Source organism: Brassica oleracea, chromosome C7 (assembly GCF_000695525.1).
Source record: "Brassica oleracea var. oleracea cultivar TO1000 chromosome C7, BOL, whole genome shotgun sequence".
NCBI lineage: Eukaryota > Viridiplantae > Streptophyta > Magnoliopsida > Brassicales > Brassicaceae > Brassica > Brassica oleracea.
The window spans coordinates 43082591-43101291 of record NC_027754.1 but is presented as its reverse complement, the minus strand read 5'-3'; the positions used below and the strand labels follow the sequence as shown (position 1 = coordinate 43101291).

The window sequence follows — 18701 nt, the reverse complement described above, 5'->3', positions numbered from 1 at the left end:
TCAAATATTCTCAATTAATGTTTTTTAAAATTATAAAATTTATCAAAATTAAATAATAAAATACCAAAAATTCTAAAATCTCTTATTTTAGAACAAAAATTAAATCTAGAATTTTGTTTTTGTTTTAACAAAGGGAGTATATTAAAGCATCATGCATGATGACTCAAAATGTTACGTTAAAAAGTTTTTATTACCACACTGTAGTCTTATTATTCAAAACTTTAATTTGAAAAATCAAAGAATTGTAATCATAAATTCAACATTCTGACGAATCAGAGTAGAGCCAAAACACTGAAACACTCTCTCTTATCCTTTCGAAGAAAAAGAAGACTTCACCGGATTTCTTGCTCGGCCAGCGTCCGTTGGCTCTCGAGCCACGGCGTTGAGCCTGTTCTAGTATTTTGTTTCTTTGTATGGTTCTCGGTCTCTTTGTTTGTGAGATGAAGCAACGATTCGCCGGTTGAGCTACGGTTCGATTTAGGCGTGTGTGGCCCAGATCTGAAGATGTGATGATGCAGCTGTGACTCTCTCTACCCATCCAGTGGCTTCCTTCTCTGATGGCTCAGATCTGTCCGCCTTTCTTCCATAGTGTAGGTGCGTGAAACGCGTGAAACGACCATTCTTGGTTCTCGGACTGAATCAGTCCGTTTTTGTTGTGGTGGTTAAGAGAGTCTTATGGCTCTTGTCTCTGTTGGTTGTGGGCTCTGTTCTGGCTTTGTTTCCTGCAAGTGAATCGAGGATTTTTTAGTTATGTGTTTTTAGTGAAGTCTAGATAGTCATGTGGCTCTTGACCTCTATATCAGGAAATTATTCGGTTCTCTTTTGATTTTTAGTCCTAAGCTTGTAGTATTTCAGTGTGTGATGAGGGTGTGAACGCTTTCCTGTTTGTAGCTACTGCTTCAGTATGGTCGTTACTGGGTCTGACCTCGTTTATCTCCAGATCTGTTGAGATTGGAGTGTTCTTTATAGGGCTTTTATCGAGGCGTTGCTTGGACGCAATGAAGTTGTGTCGCAGCCGTATCCGGAAGAAAGTATGTTCCAAGAATGGTTCTATCTTGCCGAGTTATAAAGTCTGGTTTCTTAGAGGTGGAGAGAAGTGCTCTCGGTGTTGGTAGAGGTTGAAGTTATCGTTTGGTCAGCCGCAGGCGACAACGATATATCTCGTTCAGAGGCTGGTGCAAGCTTTAGTGAACTATTATTATTGTGGGTTTTGTAATTTCATTTTTGTAGGAGTGTATGTGTTTGTGTTCTTTGTTCTTGTAAGTCACCCCGGTGTGGGTTTTAAGTGCTTCTCTTTGGACTTATGTTTCTGGGGATATCTTATTTTCCTCCGGTTTGTGTATCAATCGTGTGTCTCTTTGTTGAATGAATATTTTCAGACCGAAAAAAAAAAATTCTAACATTCTCACAGTGTTAATGCATATATGAAATAAATATTCATATTTGTCCAATGTATACTTATACAATATGTATTTTATTTTATTTTATTTCATTTTTTGGGACGAAAATTTAGTTGGTCATTCCTCGACATTGCCTAGCTAGTAGCTACCATCCCAATAATTAACATGGCACCTCGTGTACCGATAGTTAATTCTGACATTTCTACATAATTTTCAAATAGGAGTGTATCTAATTAAAATTTATAGTAGCTAGATATTGTGTTTGTAATAAAAAGTACAACATCTTAGGAGTATATCACTGTGATTACAAACGCCGATCAGCATTTTAAGTTCCTTTATTGTTAGAGACAGTTTTCTTTCTCAAGAGATAACGAATCATTTAGGGCCATGTATATATCACGTCCAAATGAGTTCCCGTAAGCGATGACAATCATGTCATTATTCTCTGCGAACTCCCGCACTTGGATGGTAACACATTTCGTTTCTATAACGAGAGATAAATTATTTCAATTGCAAATATTTTAAGTGAAATGGAGGTGGGGTGGGCGGTGAGCTAGCAGTGATTATCACACTTTGTCATGTTAATTTATCGAGATTTGTCTTCACTACATGACAAAGTGTGATAATCACTACACTAATAAAATATTAAATTATGGCTGAATCACGAACTCCTTTCCAATACTTCCTCACAATCTTATTGCCGGCCATTATATATGTACATCGAATGCTTTTTTTTATTTGTTAAACACGATCCTGCTGGATTCGCAAGTTTATTACATACAATGAAATTAAACTAAACAACGTTTACAAACCGTATTTGTCGGGAAAGTGCTGATCAGAGTTAAGTTTTTCTTGTAATAAAAATGTCTGAGAACTTGCTATGACTACAAATTTGTAGCCATGGGTCGTAATGGTTCATATTAATAATTGTATACTTTCAGGAGCCCCCTACGCAGAAATGAATTTTATATGGCAAATGTTTATTTTTCGAAAAATTAGGCAAACTACACATTTTCCAATGAGATAATAATGTATTAGCAACTTTGTTTATTTTAATTCTTCCTTCTGTTTGTTGTTTAACGTTTTTATACAAGAATTATAAAAAATGATTAATTTTTCTATTTTATCCCTATTTAATATATTATTTTATTTAACTTTGTTAATCAACAAGATAAAAAATCTAAAAATTAGAAAAAACATTTAATAATGACTTTAAAATGTAAAATGATATTTAAAATAAAACAAAATTTAAAAGATAAAACAACATTTAATATAACTCCATATTCATTAGCAACTTTGTTGTTTCCTTACATTCGGTGTCATGAATACGGAGTTGAACCGTAAAGCTTCGGTTACTTTATACTTCACGAGAAATATCATTAATGTAAAAAATTTGAGAATCGTAATATGGTTGAATGAATAGTTATTTCAATACGTATCATCTGATAGGATTCCTTTTTTTTTAACTCAAACTGTATATGCAAATTTTGTATTATGCATTATTACTGTGCAATGTAATAGGAACAAACAAAATAATTTATCTGGAGTTCGTTTCATTGACTTCCATATTACATCCAGCAAGAAACCATATTGCAAGATATTTTGAAGAAACAAAAAATACTTTTGAACCATTTCTTGAATGTATATACTTTATAACCATTCATGTTCCCAAAGGAGCTATAGACGAAAGGAGTTACTAAGTGTGGTACAATGTATAGGTTCACTACTTCATTAGTTTGACTCCGTCTTTTAAGGGACTAGCTACATTTAAATTTTAGTTGTGGCTACGCACACTGGAAGGACAAATCAAAAACTTTTTGGAAACAGAAAACTCATAGCATAGGGGGATGATAGGGCAAGAAGGCTTTTACCAGGAAATCTGGAACCATTGGTCTATAATCGTTGTTTTGGAACAGGCATGAAATTGACCTTTTACTATTAACTATTTTTATAATTACATTTTAGCAAAGGAAGTTGTTTATTTGATTACATCCGTTTGTGACACTTTTTGTCGACCACAGAACACGTAAAAGAGATTTTGACTCTGACTTAAGAAATGGCAAAGAGGAACACATGGCGCAAGTGGATGTTGACTCTTTATGTCCATTCTCATGATATTTTTCAAATAAATGAAGGGTTTTTTCCTGACAAAAAAAAGGTTTATTTTTGGGTCAATTTTTTTTTTTTTTAACAAAATAAATATATCAGTAACTCCATGACCATCTCCGGCTAATGGGCTTTTCACTCCCGTTCATTTGGCCGTGGGAATGGTCTCCTGGAACAGGGGTGCATTAGTTTTTTGGAAGTTCAAAATTTTTGTTTAGTGACCCGCAATCATTACATTACTTTTCAAGTAATTCATTTGTCTTTCCAACTCTAGTTCAAACACGTTTAACTTTAAAATTCTAAAATGTAATTACACTTTGGTGACATAAGTAGTGAATCAATTCTCTTACACTTTTCTACATATGTTAGGCATTAGGATATCACAATTCACCCCGATCCACAAAGCGTAACATCTTCGTTACGGACCACGACAAGTCTCAAGATACCTCTGGATTCAAAACCGAAATGGCTAACCAGTTCTGATAGCACTTGTAACGCTCTGACCATCCACGGTTAATGAGCTTTTCACGTCCACTCACGGCCCGTGGACCCATCCCTTGCGACATGCGGTGTGTTAATATTTTGGAGGTTCAGAGATTTTGTTCAATGACCCTGCCATGATCACCACATGCTTTTTCTCTGTGGTTTTACTTTCACTCGTACGATACCGCAAGTGACTTCCTATTAGGTCGTCTATTCTTCTACCACTCAAGCTTAAACACGCTTAACCTTGAGATTCTAAATAAATCTGCGTCCGCAAAAGTAAATGCACGTTGGTGACATAAATAATCAAATCAATTATTTTAAACTTTTTCACATAAACGAGGATGTTACAATATTCACAAGGTTCACAAATAAGTAGATTAAAACATATCATAAAACGTGAGGAAAAATCAATTTCTATAATCTAAATTTGTATTCAAGTAGTTTCACGTATGTCATTAATCTGTTCAAATTTGGATATGCCATATGAGTGTAAAGTGTATGCTGCCTTGGTATTTGGTAAGCACAAGTTACTTGTTCGTTCAAACAAATAAGCATTCAGTTATTTTTTATGTTCGAATACTTACACTGAGATTATACTTAATGGTCTAATTAATTTTCACCATTGTCCAAAACAAGCCGACATTGTACCAGCGGAGGAGTAAACAAAAAACATGTTGATGCAAACGATTTCGTGGGGACGTGAGGATTTATATAAAATTGACATATTTATGTATTTGAATTTTTGGCCTTTTAGGTTTCTAATTTCGCACAGTTGAAAAGGAGGAGAAGAAGCCCTATTGCAGTATATGAGCAAAAGACAAGTCGTTTTCTAAGAATTAGACAAATCATATTCACGGTTGTAACTTGCCTTATTCGTCTCCTTCCTATTATAATCTATGCCATCTACATGTTCCTCTTCCAAAACACTATCACGACAAATCAATGTATCTATTTTTTTTGTGATTCAGAAAAAAGTTATCTCAGTCAAGTAGTATATATATCTTGAGATGCAAATAATTAGTTGCTTGAATTTTTTTTCCAAATTAATTAGTCCAATTCCAAACCTATTCTTTTTTTTTTGTCAACAATTCCACCCCCCATTCAAATGACCATATTGTAAAGTAAGAAGTGAGCCTAACAATCTTCACTCGCAGCCGAAACAATAATGGCAAATGGGCTATGAAGCCCATTAGGAAAAGCTGAATTTAAAATGTGATCACTAGAAGTTTTAGATGAGTTTCTGAAACTAGAGATGTTTCTTTTTCTGTTTTCCTCAATTCATTCATACTGAATTTTGCAAAAACCAAGAATCCCTAACCAGAAATGTGTTTAATTAAACCGGTTCTAACCGAAGAAGAGAGGATCAACAGAAGAGAGTATACAAACTTCATATATCAACAGTTTCTTCATTTTTTTGTAGATTCATCAAGTTTCACTCGGCGTCGAAGTCTCGGAGGCCTCCTTCTCTGGTTTAGTCTCAAGACTGGCTCGTCGGTTTCCAACACTCTCCATAAGCCTAACCAAATCAGAAATCTTCGGTCTCTGGTCAGGTGCTTTGACAACACATGACATAGCAATCTGCAACATCTCAACCATCTCTTCCTCTATGTTTGTATACCTAAGAAGCTCCACATCAAAAACCTCCGCAGTCCATTCCTCTCTCACTACCGAATGTACCCATCGAACCAAATGTATAATCTCATCTCCTGTCCAAAAATAAAAAATCATTAAACCGAAGATAATATAGTAATTTTTTTTATTCTAGTTTGTAATCATTACCTGCGGTAGTGTGAATGGGGGATTTTCCAGTGAGTAGCTCGAGTAATACGACGCCGAAGCTGTAAACATCTGAGAGTTGAGAAGACTTCCTTGTATCTGTTACTTCCGGCGCACGGTAACCAGCTTGCCTAGAGATGGGTGGAGCCAATGCGCTCATTACAGCTGTTAAACCAAGATCAGACACGCATCCTTCACGCTCTGAGTTCAAGAATATGTTCGAAGACTTGATGTTCCCATGTACGAGCTTCCCATTGTTCTCTTTGTGGATCCTAGCGATCCCTTTAGCCGCACCAATCGCAATCCTCATCCTCGTTTCCCAATCCAACGGAACCCGGTTCTCTCCTCGGTTACCTGCACCAACTAAACCGGTTACTAAAATTAAACCGGAAATGAGCCTAACCATAGCTAATAACGCATTTACCGTGAAGCAAAGAAGCCACACTTCCACTGCTGAAGTAATCATAAACCATTAACTTCTCGTCTTTGGAGTAATAATAAGCCTTAAGCTCCACAACGTTCTCGTGCTTAATCCCTCCAATAATCTCCATCTGCTGCTCGAAATCGCGTTTCCCAGCCGCAAAGTCTTTAAGCCGTTTCACAGCTACGGAAGTCGCATCCTCGAGAACCGCTTTGTACGTCGTCCCAAACGTGCCTTTACCAAGAATCTCAGCGGAAGCTCTCAACAGATCCTCGAGATCGAACGAGTAGCTGCATCCTTCGAAGAAAGACAGCCTGTTGTTAGCCTCTTCCATCCTCGAATCAAACTTCTCCGGAGACATACCGCCTTTCTTCTGCAGCTTATGGTCCTTAACAATCCTTAACTTGCGCCTCAAGTAACAAAGCGCAAACACAAACGCTAAAACCGCGAGTAGTACAATCGATACAGAGATAACGATGAGGAGGAAGACCGTCTTAGTGACTCCTTTAGGCTTCTTTCGAGTCGGTGGTTCAGGAGGTGGTTGAAAGTGAGTGACGTCATCACCAATGCCTTGGTAAGAAGACGGCGGGAACCTTAGCAGCCAGCTCGGTAACGGTCCGTGGAGATTGTTGTTAGACAGATCAATCACTTTCAGACTAGAGAGCCCACTCAGCTCATCAGGAACCACACCGGAGAGAGAATTGTTAGCGAGGTTCAACGACTGTAACCGTTTCAGACCAGAGAGAGAGACAGGAACTGTTCCATTGAATCTGTTATTCGAGAGATCCACGCTAACGAGTTTCTTCCAAACAGAGAAGTCCAGAGGCAACGGGCCGGAGAAGTCGTTGTCCTCGAGGTAAAGAAAGCCCAAGTCTTTAAGCCCGGCGAGGCCCATAGGGAATGGGCCTGAGAGTCTGTTGGATCTGAGGCTGAGGACTCTGAGAGCGGAGAGTCTGCTTATGGTGTTGGGTGGAATCTGACCGTTGAGTCCGATCGCTGGCAATCTAAGGGCTATAATTCGAGATTCGTTGCGGTTGCAAGTGACTCCTGTCCAGTTTTTGCAGAGGGGAGTGGTCTCGTTCCAGTTGAGCGAGCGTGTTGGGCGCGTGATGGTTAGAAACTCGAGTAACGCGCGTTTGTCTTGTAAAGGATCTGCTTCTGCTCCGGAGATGATCAGATAGAGAGAGAAGAAACATAGAGAAACCCTCCAAGCTTCCATTGCTGGTTCTTTGTGAAGATGATGATGATGATGGGACTATAAATGGAGAAACTTTGGATGAGAAACTTTAATTTGAAATAAAAGGGTACAAAAGGAAGATTTCTAGAAGACTGGGGATCGAAAAGTAAAAGGGAAACAAGAGTGGGAGACAGAAGAGAGTAGCTTCGGTAATAACGAAATGAAAGTCATGTTTTGTCTTTGGCTTTTTAATTTAAACTCTTCGAAATCGAAACACTAGAGTTTCTGGGAATCAACAACAGCGTCAAGAAAAGTAGGACCTTAACTGTATTAAGGAATTAAATTATTAAAATAAAGAAATTGATACCTCCAGATCTGAGCTTTATGAGTCTTTTTAATTTATTTTTTTCTAGTCACGCACGCCGTTTCTTCTCGAGAATCTCGATCACGTCTGTAACTTGAAGAACACGAACTTGAGAACCACCATTGAAGCACTGAAGTTAAGAGGTTCTATAGAAACAGATACTTTTTTAGGCAATTAAAGTAATGAAGATGACGAGGGAAGATATTGATGTGACTTCTTATTTTGTTTCGGTTACAGGTTGGGTGACCGGTGAGTCTGTGATTACCGGTTATTTAATACCGAACCGGGGACCATTCTTTCTTCGTCGTGTACCTCAGAATTTTTATTATGCCAGCTATACTATGGTTATAGAAAACTTGATTGAACATTCGAGTATTTATTAGTGAAATTTTGATTAGCTCCCAATATAGTTTAGAGTTGTCTATTGGTAAACCGATATTGTCAAACCGGTTGAGTTTTATGTACCGATATGTACAAAAACCAGATGTGATAAGACATGACATTAATGTGGTCAATGCTTTACCTAAAGGAGATAGAGAAAGAATAACGAATGATGTTAATCTAGTCAAGAAAACATACTATTTAACTACCAAAATACATGAATCTCAAACAAACACTATACGTTTTTGTTTGTATTTACTTGTCATGATAATGAAGCTACAAGCCTACCTTTAATGCATATACTCCACCATTTTAGTTTTTTTTTTCCTTTTTGGGATCAAGTATATTTCTGTAAACAAAATATTACTTTCCCTTCGGTGTATTCACCACATTAAAAAATGGACCCAATTATAGAAGTTATGGTGCATTATAATAGACCAATAATTTCAACTCTTTCATGATTATTGTGATGATTTCATACCCATCTTAGCTCGGTCGAGTCCTTTTCTTTTTGTCTCCAACATTGTGAGGCAATCTAGAGAGTATAAAGCCACTCAACAACCCAATAAAAAAACTTTATGGTTTTAGAAACTATTTATTCAAGAACTGTTAACCATGAGAACAAGAAAGCTTTAAATAATATGATGAACCGGTGCACAAGTTCATATAGTATCTTATCTTCATACACAAGTTAAATCTCGCACAAAACCAGGATCTTGTCACTGCCAAAAAAAACGCGTGACATTTTCAAATCTCAGGTTTTCTTTTAATATTAAGGATTTGATACCGAAGAATCACACACACTGTGATGTTCTTCTATAGACTATACTGTAAAGAATAATAAACCAAAAGATATGATGGATGAATTAATCGGTTTAAAGATAACCGGTACCGATTTTTCAAGTGGAAAGGACAAGCGAGAGATTTAATTTCCCGGTCCATTCTTCACCCGGTTTCAAGTTGATTGGTTTCTCAATAGCTGCTCCGTCAACACAAAGCATATGTTTATACTCTTCATCTCCCAAATCAGTCAACGCTTTAGCTTTCTTGTCCCATGGATTCCACACCACTACAACAAAACCGATAATATGATTCTGTCATAAACCGAACTAACGGTTAACGGTTTGGTATTTTGGATCTTACCAACATCTGGTAGACCTTCTTTCTTGATGAGGAATGTACGTTTTTTCTCATGGTCGAAAACGGCAACCACGTCTCTAGAGTTCAAGTACACTCTATCGATCTCGGATTCAAAGGTTAGTGTATCGCCTTGCTCAGTAAACCGCTCCTTTTCAAACAAGTTATCAAGATAGTCAAGAGTTTCCAGCCCTTCAACTCTAACTTCACTGATAGAATAACCAAAAAAGAAATAAAGAAAGAAAGCATTGAGTAAGTGTGTGATGATCACGTAGAGACTAGAGAGAAGCTAAAGCTCGGTGTCTTCACCTGATGTCGGAAATGGAGAAGTAAGTGTGGTAAGCAATGGAAAAGCTAAAAGGCTTTGAGTTGATGTTTCTGACTCGAGATATCAGGGTTAGGTTTCCATCTAGTGCCAATGAAACTCTTAAGTGAAACTCAAAGCTGAAACAAGAGTGATTATTGTAAGCAATCTGAAATGAAGGAAAAAGAGAGGATCATATATATATATATCTAAGGAGTCACAATAGGATTCAACCAGTGAGGCCAGATCCTTGTTGTGTCTTCATCAGAGGGTTTAAGTACCAAGTCGATATAGGCTTTGTTAGTTGAGTCGAATGAAGGTAAAGCAGGTGGATTCTCTTCCACAAGCCACATCTTGTTTCTTGCAAAACCGTGTTGCTCAAGCGACCCTCGAGTGCCAAACTTTTATGAGAGAGAAGAATAATTATCAAGAAAGGTGATCAAATCATTCATGTCCAAAGATTACATATTAGACTTACCTGAGGAAAGCATATAGGGATTCCTCCACGTACCGGATGGGGAGGCTTCGAGTTAGCCTGAAGCAAGGGCATGATATATTGATATGTTTCATCAAGTTTTATAAAAGAAACTTGCATAAGTGGTAAAAAAATAGCAGAACTTTTTTACCTTGGCGCTGGTGAATAACAATTCATCGCCCTTGTCAGTCTTCCAAGAAATAACTTGTCCTCCATGTAAACTTATCTGAACAAAGCATCATCCAATGAAAAAAACCATCAGCTCCATACACAAAAATGAAAATGTTGTGAATGTTGATGCATGAATCACAAAACCAATAGACTCCACCAACCAAATAGAAAACAGAGCAGTCTAACACGCTTAAAACCCAAATACACAGGTTTGGTTTTAAAAAACCGAACCTACAGATTAATAAACAAAATTAAATACAGAATCTTAGATAAGTAAACATTGGCAAAACAAAAATACTATGACCTTTACAGAAGCGCCTTTAGGATTCTGGAGAAGAATCTGATCGGTTCCATTTTTATCCTTGATCAAGTCAACGGTGGGTCTCTTCTCATTACTGACTCCAGATGGTTCCATTGTAATAAGCAAACAAAAAAAGAGAGACTTTGATATTTATTCTTTCTTTTCTCTCCTCCACTGCTTTCTTGGGTTTTTAAACAAGGAGAAAATAATTTAGGCGAAGAAGTCACGAGAAGGAGAAAACACTTTCTTGTGTGATCAACAAGAAACCAAAAGTTTTCTCGTGAGTTTGAAAACCTAAAACCCAACCAACACTTCAACTGCTAAGTCCTTTTCTTACACCGATAAAGCCGTAACACACACACACACGAAACAAAAAAAAAAAATCTAAGGTGCAAAAAACAAAGAGGATAAAAAGGTTAAAGAAAAAAACAAAACAAAGAGGATAAAGGTAAAAAACGCGATTAAGAATCACGGAGGTTGAGATTTAAAACGCAAGATCTTTGAAAATCACTCGAAGGTCCAAATATTATTTAAAAGACACGATTTCCCGGGGAAAAGATCAACGATTAGGATTAGATGTAACTAACAGACTTTCAAGACCCTGAAAGCAAAAAACACACAACCCTTTTTCGAATCGAAGGAAGAATATGAAGTATTCAGATTAGGAAAAGAGGAAAGAGATATTTAAAGACCACAAGTCAGAAAAAATGGGCAGTATGTTGAAAAGGTACAAAGGTTCAAAAGAAGCATGCACAAATAGTAGTATTTAAAATGTTTTTTTTTTCTCTCAAAAAGGGCATTCTTCATCCTCAATCACTGAATAATTCTTCAGTATATAATTGACGGTGATTAATAATATTGTCAAAAAGGGTTTTTTGTTAAATAATTTAATCATTTCCATTTTTATATTATTTTCCCTTTTATCATTTCTTTTCCCTTTTCAAGTAATCATGTTAATTTTTTGTTTCTTTTTTCCATTTTCCATTTTCTTCTGTCAATAAAATCTTTTATACAAACTTTCTATAAAATCCAATTAAGTCGTTTAATTATCAAACTTAGAACGTCATGAAACGTCAAGTGTAAAACTTGCGTCAGGAACAATTAAACATTAATATCTATTTCTCCGTGAAATAATTGAATTTATTGTTGCCATGTACCTCCTATTAAAATTATTTTTTCAAATACATATTTAATATTATATATATTTTGTATAAGTTAATTATAGTAAATTGTAAAATTTTAGATATTAGTTTTAATTATTGAAAATATTATTGGTTAAAAATTATCAAAATAAGTAATCATAAAAATGATGCATTTATAATTACATTTAATATAATCTTATAATATGCGTAAAACAAAAAATATATGTTATAGAAACAAAAATAATATGTAACATTAAAAGTCATTTTTGCGGTTAAGTTTTTTTGGATCTGATTGGCTGATTTAATAAAGAAAAACCGAAAATGAATATCTACTTGCAAAAATATATTGAAAATATGCATATAAAATTGAATAAAGCCGAAGATGAAGATGTGAGGACAGCTGGTTGTGAATTTGTGATGATAGGTGTGGGTATGGGTGGATCTTGACATGCGACATGATTAACCGAATTAACTACCTGTTCAGATTTGGAGGGAATAAGCTAATTGAATATCTTGTTAATTGCTTATTTTATAGTTTTACTTTAAACTACGTCTCATGTCAACAGTTTTTAAAGCTTTTCGATCATTTCAGCAGATAAATTACATGCATACGATCACATATAGAAACAATCATTAAACGAAAAGGTCGTGTACAAATAAAATAATAAAATCAAATGAAGACGTCCGCACAAACCAAGTAATCAAAAATAGACCACGACCATCAATGTTATGTTATCAAACTTTTATAAATATAACCAATTTTTAAGCACGATTATAAACTCAGTTTAAAAAAAAAAAACACAATTAAAAACTACTCGTATCGATCCGATAAAAGAACGACATGTGTTGAGTTGTAAGCATCTATAACATAACTTGAATAACCAAACTTTTTTTACCTTACCTCATCGATCTCAATCTGCATTTTATGTTTATATTTTGAAGTCAGTCATGTCCAACTCTGCATTCACAATCCAGAAATGATTGTACCTAAACTTATATAGGTAAGAATTGATCTACTTTCTTCTTCTATATATAGCTACATTGAAACATGCAAATTAAAGTATTATCAAGTTGTTCTTGTCTTGTTATGCCGACCTATGACATCTTTAATGCGTCAATGACGTCCCTGTGCGACCTTGTTGGTCCTCCTATATATTCGTATTGTTTTTTTTTTTGTAATCATTGATTTCTCTAGTCATCTTCTTTTTGAACTAAGGCTTAATTTCTCAAATTGTCTTGAAAAGGGCTCATGCAATAATCTGAAAATGCAAAAATTCAAGTTAGCATATAGCCAAAAACTTCCCTTAAAGAGTATCTCAATACACTGGATTCGTAATCTGACTGGCTTAGTTTCACGTTGAAGATTTTAGGATTAGAAAACGATTGAATAAGATGGTTTAGCTGATAATTCATTTGTAATTATGCGTCCCTCGACTCTCTATCATTTCTTAAAATTTGAATGAAACAAAAAAGACACAGCGACATCAGACATGCCTAGAATAATATTTTGAAAATGACCACCTTATCGCTTTATTTATGTGGACAAATAAAATTGATTTTTGTGTATTTTGGTGTAGTTTCTCAGTGCAAAATTTCATTAACTCGACCCATTCAATAATGCTCCGTGAACTCAAAACCTTACGACGGATACAACTAGATTATTACTTTATAAAATAAAATGACTGTGATATTATTCTATTAGTTTGACAAAAATGAATAGAATTGAACTATCGCTACCTTCATTTTATGAAAATAAACAAAATTTAAAGAGAAATATTTAACAAAAAATTTGATGAAAGAATGAAATAAACTTATTATATTTTGTCTATATTTCCTATGTTCTTTGTTCTATCATTTCTCTCTTGTGTTTACCATCTATATCCAACAGACATTCATATATATTTTCATCAAGCCATCAACAGCTTAGCTGAATCGACAATTTGATTACATAGGACAAAAAAATATCAATCAAGAGACGATAAAGTAAAATGCGTAGAACTTTAACGAACGACATAATTTGACTCGCAATCGTGTAGAAGCTAGACAAAATTTGATTGATTCTTTTTTTTTTAGTGGAAACGTTGGGGGATATATCATATAATATGGGATGAAGGCTAATAGTATTTCAGTTTAAATAGGCTTCTTTATTTGTGATTCATTATAGGCCCAATTTATTAGTTTAACGATAACATTCTTAGTGGATTTAAACTTGGTGATGGCTGACTTTTCAAACAGGGTGCCTGATTAAAATAACAAATATTGGGAAACAAATGATATTTTTCTAATTCATGGAGTCTTCGTCTTCGTCTTCGTCTTCGTCTCCGTCTCGGAACTGGAGATTCAACGTCTTCCCGAGCTTCTGCGGTGAAGATCTTCGCAAAAGCTTTCTAAGTCATTTCCTCAAGGAGTTGCAAAGGAAAGGAATCACCACTTTCATCGATCATGAGATCAAGAGGAGCAAAGCTATCGGCCCCGAGCTGGTGGCAGCGATCAGAGGATCAAGGATGGCAGTCATCTTGCTCTCGAAGAACTATGCATCTTCGACGTGGTGTTTGAACGAATTGCTCGAAATCATGAGCTGTAAAGAAGAGCGGGGCCAAACAGTGATGCCTGTTTTCTACGACGTCGATCCATGTGACGTCAGAAAGCAGGCCGGCGATTTTGGAAACATCTTTGAAAAAACTTGCGTGGGGAAGTCGGAAGAAGTGAGGCAGAGATGGTCACGGGCGCTGACGGACGTCGCGAATCTAGCCGGAGTGGATTCTCGCCTCTGGTTAGTCATTCTTTAAAAAGTTATAGGAGTTTGCCGGCAAAAACTAGTAATTGTTTAACTGAAACCACAACATATAATATTAGTTTTGTTCTAAACGGCGGCTTTTCCAACTTTAGGAATTTAAAATTCTTTAGAAATGAGTAGGTTTGAGCCTTCGGGTTTAGGATCAGATTTTCGAATTTAACCTTAGGTCTCTTTCGGATTTTCTATATTTGTTCGAGTTAATAATAATCATTAATAATATTTTGGGTTCGGATAGATTTGATAACTCTATTTAAGATCTATTTTGGATCCGAATTTATTTGGGGTTCAGTTAATAATATTTTGGGTTCAGATATTAAAAGCCTCCAGTTTATGTAGTATATATGTGAATGAGCGGTTGTTTTTTTATCTTTCACCGTAGGAATAATGAAGCAGATATGATTGAGAAACTTGCGTTGGATATCTCTAGTGCATTAAACGTTACACCTTCAAGGGACTTTGATGATCTAGTTGGAATGGAAGCTCATATCGAAAATTTGAAGCCATTGTTATCTCTAGAGTCTAGTGAAGTGACGATGGTAGGTGTTTGGGGTCCTGCGGGAATCGGGAAGACAACCATTGCAAGAGCTCTATACACTCGACTGTCTCCTACCTTCCGGCATAGTGCATTCATGGAGAACATTAAAGAAACATATAGGAGAATCAACCTTGACGACTACGGTTCAAAGTTGCATATGCAAGAAGAGTGTTTGTCTAAGCTTATCAACCATAAAGACATTAAGATACCTCATTTAGGTGTGGTAAGAGAAAGGTTGAAGGACAAGAGAGTCCTTGTTGTTCTTGATGGTGTAGATAAACTGGAGCAACTCATTGCCTTGGCAAAGGAGCCTCGATGGTTTGGTCCTGGAAGTAGGATTGTAGTTACCACACAAGATAGACAGCTTCTGAAAGCACATGGTATCGACCTTGTATACAAGGTGGAACTTCCGTCTAGAACCGAAGCTCTTGAGATCTTCTGTCAATCTGCTTTTGGACAAAAGCATCCTCCTTGTGTCGGTATCAGGGAGCTCGCGCTACAAGTGACTCATCTTGCTGGCTATCTTCCTTTGGGTTTAACCGTTTTGGGCTCCTACTTGCGAGGGTTTTCTAAGGAAGAGTGGAAATATGCAATGCCAAGACTTTACACAAGTCTTGATGGAAAAATTGAGAAGACGTTGAGATTCAGCTATGATGCCTTGCATAGTAAAGATAAATCCATATTTCTTCACATTGCTTGTTTGTTCAATGGTAAGAACGTCGAGGATGTGAAGACGTTGCTTGAGAATAGTAACTTGGACGTTGACCATGGACTTAAAGCCTTAGCTGATAAATCTCTCGTGGATACTCATTGGGGACGCATACATATGCACTCTCTGCTACAAAAAATGGGTAGAGAGATCGTCTGTCAACAGTCTGTTCACGAGCCTGGAAAACGTCAGTTCTTGGTTGATGCTGAGGAGATTAGGGATGTACTTGCCTGCAAATCCGTAAGCACTTCTACACTCTTATCTTTACATCTAACGATATAGTCTCTCACTCTGTGGAGTTTTTTTTTCAGGGTACAGGAACTGTCTTAGGCATATCATTCGATGCATCGAAAATCAATGGAGAGTTATCCATAAGTAAGAAAGCCTTTAAAGGAATGCATAATCTTCAGTTCTTGGAGATATACAAGACATGGAATGCTAAATCCAGACTAAATCTGCCACAGGGTCTAAACTATTTACCCCACAAACTTAGACTGCTACACTGGGACTCCTTTCCTATGAGATCTTTGCCTTCCAAGTTCTCTGCAGAGTTCCTTGTGGAACTCAGAATGAGATTTAGCAAGCTTGAGAAACTCTGGGAAGGAATCATAGTAAGTCCTCCAGAAATATTTTCTTACACAAGTTCTCATTATATACTGAACTGACATGTGGCCTTATCTGTTGCTTGTTATGGTATGAGTTCAGCCACTTAGGAGTCTCAAAGTGATGGATGTGAGTTACTCCAGAAAGCTAAAAGAGATTCCTAATCTCTCAAATGCCACAAACCTTAAGAAATTTTCAGCAGATCGTTGTGAAAGCCTCAGTGCATTCCCACATGTCCCTGACTGCATCGAAGAGCTTAAACTAAGCTCCACGGGAATAGTAGAAGTTCCTCCATGGATCGAGAATCTCTGTAGTCTGCATAAACTCTGTATGAAGCAATGCTCGAAACTGACCAATATCTGTATGAACATTTCAAAGCTCGAGAATCTTGAAAAAGTGGATTTTTCAGACAGTGTAGACGGTCTCCCGTTTAATGCAATAGTTAGTTGGGTCTCTGGTGTCAAGAAAAGGCTGACGATAAGGGCTAATAATATTGAAGAAATGTTACCAAAATGTCTACCGAGAAAAGCATATACTTCTCCAGTTTCACTGGATTTGAGTGGTAACGAAGATATCAAAACTATTCCAGACTGCATCAAACATTTTTCTCAGCTTCATAAGCTTGACATCGGAGAATGCAGAAAGCTTACATCACTTCCACAGCTTCCAGAATCGCTTTCAGAGATAAATGCACAGGAGTGTGAGTCTCTTGAGAGAATACATGGTTCATTTCACAATCCAGACATCTGTCTCAATTTTGCAAACTGCTTGAAACTCAACAGAGACTCAAGAGAGCTCATCTGTACATCACCTTGCAAATACGCAATCTTACCTGTTGAAGAAGCAATGTTTACCGTCCACATGATTCAAAGACCCTTTCCTCGATTCTTGAGATATAACTATAAGGCTTGCATTAAGCTTGTGGCTCGATCAGCTGTCTATGACGATGACTCTGGTGGTATTGCTCGTGTAGCTTGTTGCATCAGGCGCAAATGCGATGGCAGTGTTGTGAGAGATGAATTGAGACAGTCACACATACCTGTACTTATGAAAGATCATCTCTTTACATTTGGAGGTTCTTTGATCCTAAATGAAGGCAATGAACCTCAAGTAGATGCAACGTTCAGCGAGTTTCTGTTCGAGTTCAAAGCCAACATAAAAATGGAGATCATAGGATTTTACAGTTCTTGGAGGCAAGCGGGACTATGCTACATATTCTAGATGGAATAAAGAAGTTTCAAGGCTGCAAGATAAAGAGATAAAGCCATAAACCTGAGTCACAAAGATAGGATCCTCAATAAAGAAGATTGTTCTGGTTTTTGAATTTAGCAAGTTTTGGTTACATATTTATATTAAGACCCAAACGTTTATTTTATCCATGAGAACAGTTTTCGAATCCGGATTCTGACTCTGGTAAGGTTCTGGTTACAGTTGCTGATGGCATTTTACTTCCACCAACCCATCTGCTCTCAAACACTTCACCATCATTAGCTTCCCTCTCCATCATCACTTGAATCTTCTTCGTTCTTAAAATCCTTAGCCCCAATGTACATACAAACCCTAAGAACCATAACACACCAAACCCTAATACTAGTCCCACCATCCACAGCCACCACCTGGTCCGCCACAACGCCACCTTCTTCTTCTTATCCTTCTCTAAAGGCTCGATCACCGAATAATCTCCATGGCTCGAACCGTAACACACGCCCGGGAGAATCATTCTGCTTATACGAGCAGCTTCCTTGTCTTCGTTTTGTGCCTTGAAATTCACGCAACTTACCCTAGACAACATTTTCTCATCCGATAAATCCCTAAACAAGATCTTTACAGGATTCTTCTTTAGACTGATCTCTTTGACGTTGTCTTGATCCGACACGTCCAAAACTCTAAACCCTAAGACATAAGTGATTAACCGGTAACCGGGTACGGTATACCAATGGTTAGACCAGTTCCCTAGATTTTGGTACACAATAGCGACTCTCCTTGCAGGAGGTACCGAAACTGACCTTGCCGGAATAAGCACGTTGCTGAATCTGGCCCCGGAGGTCCACAGGCTCTTCCCGGTGAGACGGACGATGGAGACTTCGATGCCCGATAAATTATTCGGTAAGACAGCTCGGTATAAAGCACCGGTGTGGTGTTGGTTTGTTAACGTCTTGAGGGCGAAATCCTCAAGGGATTGAGATAAGGAGTGTGGTAACGTGACATTGAGGATTGATGTTGTGGAGTTGATGTGGATGAGAGATGATGGCGATGTAGAAGATAATAAATTTGTGTGTAGCAAGAACACAACACAACAAGTGAGAGATTTGGAGTTCATGTGTTTTCTTTTCGTGTTTCTTTGTTTTGTCTTTTGGAACAAAAAATGTGCAAGGAAAGGCATGTAAATGTAGGGTCATAAGTAAATAATGATGCA

General features: G+C 36.9%; 3 protein-coding genes and 1 pseudogene across 5 annotated transcripts; 1 reads left to right on the top strand and 3 right to left on the bottom strand.

Annotated features, from left to right (window-relative positions):
* Positions 1–5227: 5227 nt before the first annotated feature.
* LOC106306171 (probable inactive receptor kinase At4g23740) lies at positions 5228–7932 on the bottom strand. Its single transcript, XM_013742672.1, has 4 exons — positions 7734–7932; positions 6193–7444; positions 5772–6122; positions 5228–5698 (listed from the first exon to the last, which is right to left on the bottom strand). Exons 2-4 carry the CDS (start codon positions 7406–7408, stop codon positions 5418–5420), a joined length of 1848 nt encoding a protein of 615 aa, XP_013598126.1. The 5' UTR covers positions 7409–7444; positions 7734–7932; the 3' UTR covers positions 5228–5417.
* A 745-nt stretch (positions 7933–8677) lies between these two features.
* LOC106306173 (putative glucose-6-phosphate 1-epimerase) lies at positions 8678–11208 on the bottom strand. 3 transcript variants are annotated; one of them, XM_013742673.1, is made up of 8 exons: positions 10503–11208; positions 10179–10253; positions 10031–10087; positions 9787–9953; positions 9558–9692; positions 9255–9457; positions 9004–9180; positions 8678–8833 (listed from the first exon to the last, which is right to left on the bottom strand). In XM_013742673.1, the coding sequence occupies exons 1-7, from the start codon at positions 10611–10613 to the stop codon at positions 9011–9013; spliced, it is 918 nt and encodes a 305-aa protein (XP_013598127.1). In that variant the 5' UTR covers positions 10614–11208; the 3' UTR covers positions 8678–8833; positions 9004–9010. The 3 variants fall into 3 exon arrangements, with proteins under 3 accessions (XP_013598127.1, XP_013598128.1, XP_013598129.1); XM_013742674.1 differs by having other exon boundaries at positions 8678–9180; positions 9834–9953; positions 10503–11205; XM_013742675.1 differs by lacking the exon at positions 10503–11208 and adding an exon at positions 10360–10476 and having other exon boundaries at positions 8678–9180; positions 9834–9953.
* A 2719-nt stretch (positions 11209–13927) lies between these two features.
* Positions 13928–17660, top strand: LOC106301570 (annotated as a pseudogene).
* Positions 17637–18701, bottom strand: LOC106301571. Its single transcript, XM_013738003.1, has one exon. It carries the CDS (start codon positions 18666–18668, stop codon positions 17658–17660), a length of 1011 nt encoding a protein of 336 aa, XP_013593457.1. The 5' UTR covers positions 18669–18701; the 3' UTR covers positions 17637–17657.